Source organism: Nelusetta ayraudi, unplaced genomic scaffold (assembly GCF_046127955.1).
Source record: "Nelusetta ayraudi isolate G7.1 ecotype Tasmania unplaced genomic scaffold, CSIRO-AGI_Nayr_v1 ptg000011l, whole genome shotgun sequence".
In the NCBI taxonomy this organism is placed as follows: domain Eukaryota; kingdom Metazoa; phylum Chordata; class Actinopteri; order Tetraodontiformes; family Monacanthidae; genus Nelusetta; species Nelusetta ayraudi.
This window is the reverse complement of record NW_027466061.1, coordinates 6,775,001-6,781,963: the sequence shown is the minus strand read 5'-3', so window position 1 is coordinate 6,781,963 and position 6,963 is coordinate 6,775,001. Positions and strand designations below refer to the sequence as shown.

At 49.4% G+C, this 6,963-nt stretch overlaps 2 protein-coding genes across 3 annotated transcripts in view; both read right to left on the bottom strand.

Moving 5' to 3' along the window:
- Positions 1-210: 210 nt before the first annotated feature.
- On the bottom strand, positions 211-3,017 carry LOC142884580 (oligodendrocyte-myelin glycoprotein-like). 2 transcript variants are annotated; one of them, XM_076020322.1, is made up of 2 exons: positions 2,759-3,017; positions 211-2,036 (listed from the first exon to the last, which is right to left on the bottom strand). In XM_076020322.1, the coding sequence occupies exons 1-2, from the start codon at positions 2,764-2,766 to the stop codon at positions 788-790; spliced, it is 1,257 nt and encodes a 418-aa protein (XP_075876437.1). In that variant the 5' UTR covers positions 2,767-3,017; the 3' UTR covers positions 211-787. The 2 variants fall into 2 exon arrangements, with proteins under 2 accessions (XP_075876437.1, XP_075876438.1); XM_076020323.1 differs by having other exon boundaries at positions 211-2,033.
- Positions 3,018-6,275: 3,258 nt separating this feature from the next.
- Positions 6,276-6,963, bottom strand: part of LOC142884579 (uncharacterized) — a 3,299-nt gene continuing 2,611 nt past the window's right edge. Inside the window, exon 2 of the mRNA XM_076020321.1 lies at positions 6,276-6,963. This exon is cut by the window's right edge and continues 583 nt beyond it. Within this exon, the coding sequence (XP_075876436.1) occupies positions 6,800-6,963 (164 nt within the window). The 3' untranslated portion in view covers positions 6,276-6,799.

The following is a 6,963-nucleotide window of genomic DNA, read 5'->3' as shown; positions in this document are numbered from 1 at the left end:
GTAGTGAGTGGTTTTAAGTGCAGCTTTACTTATTTTTTTCTTTTAAAGGACAATGTTTTTATTTTAACGCTGTCTTTTAAAAATATGATTTCTTTGGGCTTCATCGGCCACGCACATATCAGGTAGCTGAATGTATAGTGCCATCATGTGCTTACTTGTTGTCATTGCACTTCTTTTTTTCTTTTTTTTTTTTTTTTTTAAAGAAGATGAGGCTTCTCAAGAGTTTGAAGAAATATTTTCCTTGAGATGTCTGTTACAAGCATATCTGTGAACATGCTCAGAAATGCATGAACCTGATTTTCCATATTATACAAAACTTACTTTAGCAAGGTTTTTCTTTAAAAAAAAAAATGTTTTGTGTCAATGAACTCCTCAGCTTTAAAGAAAATTCTTGTTGGACCTCGTTTGGGTGCTCCATGAATCACAACACGTGTGATTAAATAGCCCCCTGTGATGTCACAAAGGGTAGCAGTACCTCTTCCAGGTTAGTTATCCCTCCCACAGCGAACAGCACCAACAATGGCCAGCTGGTGTTGTTCCCTACTCAACATGTAAAAGGTACAATAAAACTGTTTTAACAGGAGGTTGTAAACAGACGGTTAAACACACCCTGTTCTAGTGACGTCTGGAATTTCTTTCAGATAATTAAAATCCGTAGCAAAATAATCTGAAACGGCTATAATGTGGAACCTGTTCTTGGCCTGCTGTTGAGCCATAACCAGAGTGCATCTGTCCCAACATCGCAACACTCAATATGCAGACTCAACATTAAGCAGTCTCAGTCAAGTCACATGACCAGCCACATAATGAAGCACAGCAGGCCCAGTTTGTGCAGCCGGGGGTGCGAGGAGAAGCTGCTGCTGCTGCTGCTGCTGCTGCTCCCAGGCTGGTTGAGCCTCCGCACACTCCTGGTGCGGAGGGTGGTGGTCCTCCTGGTCTGGACGTTGTCTCTCTCCGGTTCTGGCGTGAGAAACCGGTGTGCGTCCAGCGTCAGCACCGCCATGGGCGAGCGAGGGTCAGTCGGAGCAACGCGCTCCGTCGCAGGCGGAGCAGTTTCTTGAGGCAGGCTGGTGACGAGTTGCTGTCGCTCTGCGCTTTGGTCGATGGTCGCTGCGGTGACGCCGGGACCGGGCGTGTTCTGACTCCTCCTGGTGAAGCTTGGGTCCGAAAGGTCCCAAGCGCCGGTGGCGACATACTCGATGGGCGAGGAGGTCAAGCGCCCGGGCTGCTCGCCTCCACAGACGGGCTGGCTGTGGCAGGGGCAACCCAGAACCCGGGCCGAGGTCCGCCGGCTCCAGGAGAGCAGGTAGTTCACATCCCCGTCCTGCAGGTGGCAGGCCCACGGGTTACCGCCCAGACTGATGACACTCAGCGATCTCAGCTGGTCCAGCGCTCCAGCGGGGAGCGCCGACAAGCGGTTGGCGTGCACGTAGAAGCGATCCAGCCGCACCAGCTGGTCCAGGGAGCCCGGCAGAACCTTGGCCAGGAGGTTGTGGGACAGGTCGACGGTGACGAGGCTGCCGGGCATGTTAGTGGGCAGCGTCCAGAAGTGGTTGTGGCTCAGGTTGAGCGTACACAGGCTGGCCAGCGTGTTGTTGATGAAGACGGCGCGCTGCAGCCTGTTGCCCGACACGTCCAGCACTCGCAGGTTCCACTGGTGCGCCGTGTCGTCCTTCTCCAGGAGCCGCAGCCAGTTGAAGGAGGCGTGCAGCTGCCAGAGGGAGCGCGGCAGGCCGGCAGGCAGGCGGCTCAGCTGGTTGTGCGACAGGTCGAGGAGGCGGAGGTGGGTGTAGGCGCTCAGCTGGCCGTCCAGGCCGTGCAGCCGGTTGTGGGAGAGGTCGAGGGAGCGCACGTTGTGCTGCAGGCCGCCGGGCAGCTGCCTCAGGCCCCGGTGGGAGCAGTCCACCTCGCGGTGGCCGCCGCTGCACGAGCAGGCGGGCGGGCAGGCGGCCAGGGAGCAGCAGCAGAGCGACAGGGCGAGCAGGAGCTGCAGGAGGGTCCCGGCCAGGGAGGGGCGCCGGAGGGACACGTACCTGCTGGACGGAGAGAGAGGGAGACAGGAGAGAGAGGGGGCAAAGTCAGGGTCGGGCTTACACAGCATCCCTCCGAGCCTACAGGGGGCGCCGCATTTGTGGGCAGGAGGACCAGAGAAGGGCAGAGAAGCAGAGAAGCAGAAGTTTTTTGAGCATTTGCTCGGAAAATCTGTTGTTATGCCCCCCTAAATCTCCCCCTACACTCACCCACACACACACACACACACACCTCCCCCCATCCCCAGTGTGCCTCTGGCACATACTGTGTTCACTCGCTGCACATGACTGAAGCACGGTGTATTTTGGTTTCCAATCAGTTTTAAGAGGAGAAATAGCTTGCTTTCCAGATTAGGATATTTCCAGTTGAAACATTCTAAAACACAACAATAATGATAAGAGTATTAATAATAACAGGACATCCTTGTTGTTACTGGAGCAGGACAAATCCCTGCGGTTGCCTTCCACCGGCATCACTCACAGTCAGCGGCTGTCGTCAGAGCAGCCAGTCCCTTGCTCTCAGAGGAGGATGGGCTTTTATTAATGGCTCCACAGAGAACTCATGCATCAGCAGGCAAGGCAAAGCAAAGCAAGGCAAGCTAAAGCAAAGCAAAGGCACATGCGGGAGTGAGGAGCTCTCCACTGCAGCGTCGGCCAGAGTCGGGGCGTGGCTGCAAGTGTGTGCAGTAAGAGACAACCTCTCTGTGAACACATCAGCGAACACTCACCTTCTCATCTTATCATTCCAGTCACTTTGCCCCTCTCTCCTATCGGCTCTTCGCCTCCTCAGCTGAATTTGCTATATTAAAAGATTTTTTTTCCTGGCTGCAATCTAACCTTGGCTCGCTGGTTTCCCGGTCAGGAGTTTTCTGAAGTTATCGCAGCTGCTCCCCTCACAGTCCTCTGCACCTCACACGCACTCTTTTTTTTTTTTTTTTTTCTTAGTGTGATCATGAGGCAGTGCAGGCTGGTGAAGTTACGCCGTGCACTGGAGGAGAGGGAGGGCTGGTGTGGGCGGGTGGGGTGGGGGAGTGGAGGGTGATGGCAGGGGACTTTCAGTATTAGGAAGGAGGAAAGCGCTGGAAATGAGGCACATCCAGCGAGTGGCTGCTACAAGGGAACCTCCTCAAGCAGCGGATCTGACAGCTTCGGTGGTTTTCTTTCTTGCTGCTTCCACTGTTGTTGCCGTTGGATTAATAGACTGATTGCACTCAAAATAAATGAAACTGTTATCACAAAATCAATATCCGCCCTATCAAGCTTATCAAGCTGCAAACCAATACAGGGCCCTAATTGGTTGTTATTTTTCCCTGCGTAAATGCAGACTCTGCCACTTCATTCTTTGGGACTTATTGCAGAGCTAATACACCCTCCCAACACACACACACACACACACACACACACACACACACACAAGCCACCAGCCCAGTCTGCAGCAGCTTCCTGTCATCAGCAATGCAGGCTGAGTCAAGTGCTGCAGTGCTGCACCTATGCAACTGTGAGCAGTCTGAGCGAGGGCTTAGCAGTGACACACAGGGAGATCAAGGGGTTGGAAAATGCTGGAAATGATCTTGAAAAAACAAATAAAAATTGTAAAAAAGCGGCCTTTACTACAGAATCCAGACTTCCTGGGTGGCAGCAGCTGAGGGAGCTTGTTTGTTTGTAATCATACTTGTCTTTGCTCAGCCGTCATGTAAACACGTTGATTCTCAGGCGGGGGATGGGGGTTTTTTGGGGGGGGAGGCGTTGTTCCCCAAGGGGTAACCCCGCTGTTGCCTTGGGAAATGTGAAAGAAGAACTACAGATTTAGTCAAGTACAACATTCAAATAGCTGTTTCCATGTGTTGTAAAGGCATGTGTGTGAAATCCAGGGCATGTTTGGTTTTCAATGAAAGTGCTTTAGTATTATTACTATCTTTATTATAATCATTGCGTCAGATATGCAGATGTCAGCTAGATGTGTGAGATAAATAATCAGAAGTATTTAGTGGAAGGTCTGATGGGCAGCTGCTGGATGCACAGCAGTCTTACAGCAGTGCAGCAGTTTTATAATACAGACAAGAGGCAACTAAAGAGAGGGTGTGTTGCTCACAATGACCCCTGCTGGAACAAGAGGGATTAGACAGCAGCGGGAACACACTCATGTAGCATATACCTACGTGAGGCTAGCGGCCATTTCCATTGATCAGAAGTGTTTTTACGTCACTCTAAAAAAAAATGTCGCCCTTTTCGCGGTCTACCGTTTATGGTGGCAGCTTTTTCCGACGAGTCACCTCTAACCATAAAGGAAACTGGTTAAATAGAAACCTCTGAAGTTTTACAATATACTGTATGCAGAGCCGTGTATCAAAAGTTGTCAAGATGGGTGAGTCTAAAGTCAGGAGGCGGGATCACAGAGAGCTTAAATTAGGAATTGTGCCCCATGAAATTTCTATGGTTTCAAAAGAAATATAGTAGTGTTTTTGTTTTTTTTATGTCACTGGATGCAAATATCAGACTGCTGATAAATGACATGTGGTTTTAGGACCTGGTGGACACAAAAAAACAAAAACAGAACAAAGAACAGTGCCGGTTGCTTCTGTTATTTCCACAACTCAGAAGTAGGTTCCTGCCTGAGAAATATGCAACATCCACTTTCACTGAAGACCCAAAAGTTGTCCGCCAGCCAGAGCGGTTCTTGAAGTGGAGAAAAAAAAGCAGAAGGGACAAACTATTCAGGCTTTTTCTGTTTTGTTTTAAATGAAAGGCTCACGTCTGCTGTTGCGTCACAAGTAAGTCAGTGCACAAATATTGGAGCAGGACACAGGAAGCAACCATGTGTGTGTGTGTGTGTGTGTGTGTGTGTGTGTGTGTGTGTGCGTGTGTGTGTGGGTGTTCAGCCCCGGCCAAAGTGAAAAGCACTAGCCATAACAGGCACATCACCCGCTTGCAAATGAAGGAGACTTTTTTTTTCTCATTTGAAAAAAACACATCAAGCGGCCTTTACTAGATGCACTCTAGGGCCAGAGCCACAAAGAATGGAGCGCAGCCGTAAATTGCGGCTGCTTTTGCTGCACTTTGCGGCCGTAATCTCCGCCACCTTTGCGTCGTGTCCACAAAGGTTTATTTGTGAATGAAATGCAGGCGCAAAAAACCGCAAAGGTCGCTCTGGTAACCTGGCTGCACGACAGATCGTCAGATATTAAAACGCTGGTCCGCAACTCAATCACCAGAAGTTGAATTTCTGACGGAATACTTTATTTGAGTTGCTGTCCAATAACATTCGCATTTGCTTTCTCCTAAACTCACGCCAAGAAAGAGGCAGTCGCACACACAGTCTCTCCAAACATCCCCACAGCCCTGCGCCCAGCACACACACCTTTCCGGGGTCTCTGTCGTCCTCTTAAAGGGGAAGTATAACACGTTCGCCCCACACTAACAGCAACACGTACATTAATAAACAGTGGAACACATACAAAACTGAACACGTCGGGAATGTTGCGATAGTGTAGTTGTGCGGCAAGAACGAACCCGAACCTTGGAAGAGTTTTAATTCGTCAAATTTCAAGAGGAGAAACTCTGGCGAGCCTGAGCGCTCCTGTGCGCTCTGGCCATTATGACCGCTGTCATGCTGGGAAGGCAGTCAAGTCGAGTCAGTATGTTTAGATATTTATATTGGGTTATATATTGCGGCGGCCGGCGGGAAGCTGAATGCTCCCCTAGAGCCGCCAAGGATTATGGGGGGCGTTGTGTGGGGGGTTTATTGCGTGTTGTGCTAATGCGAGTGTGTGTGTGCGTTCTTAGAGTGTTCCTTTTACTTCTTATATGCCAAGTTTTGGTCATTGTTGTTAGCACCGGGAGTCACTGTGGACTCTTGTTTGAGTCAGGCCCCAGCTAGCGGCACGTAGGACTGTGATAAAGTTCAGCATTGCTCAATAAAAAACTCTTGTCGCTGTGACTGCACTGGAAGCCAGATGCGCGTGACTAGGGGTTCACACAGGAAATCGCCACCTGAGTGCAATTTATAGTATAGTATATAGTATATATAGTATATACTGTTGAGTGGCGGATCTGATTGAGTAATTGCAGGTTTCAAGAGAACTTGTAACTAATCAATGTTTCGTGTTCTTAATCAATAAAAAAACACAACTATTTGCACGGATTTTCTGGCGTAGAAGCCGGGTAATCCTTTGTGTATCTGGCCCTTAGTTTGTGCTTGTGGTGCAAACGAAGTACAAAATAAGACACAACAAAACATCAAGACAATTGTTTGGGCCTTTGAAACCTTTAATCTCTGATTTGTTCCTCCGCAGCGCGACTCAACAAGGCATCTCAAAACCAACAAACAAACTGCCTTGATTAATACACTCAGACATTTTGAAATGAAATTTGCACCATGAAGACAGTGAAACATGTCCTATCTTATACACATTGTCCTAATCTTTCAAGCCAATTAAGCAGTGAAGCAGCCTCTCTACAGGCCTCAGGGAAACAGCATGTTTAGCCTTCTGTTTATGACCTTCTGCAGGAAAAAAATAATAGATACAGGTAAGGATGGACTTTTCTCATAATTGGGGCTTTCAGTGGTAGATATCAGACACATGTTTGACAAATGGGGCCTTTAAAATGTAGCCATCCAGTGAAAGGGTTGTAAAGATTTGGAGACATGAACGTTGTTACCCTGGAAATTCTCTCTCTCTCTCTCTCTCTCTCTCTCTCTCTCTCTCTCTCTCTCTCTCTCTTTCTCTCTGTCACACACACACGCACACTTTCTCTGTTTCTCCCGGGCCTCAGTCAGCGGTGGCCGCTGCTTCAGGCTCAGCTGGTGGGCTACTGGAGGCGTCTTCCTGAGGCTTCGTGGAGGACGACTCCTCAGCAGCCACACTCAGCTTCTTTTCTCCTTCCTCCTCCTTCTTCTTCTCCTCCTCCTTCTTCTCCTCCTCCTCCTCCTTCT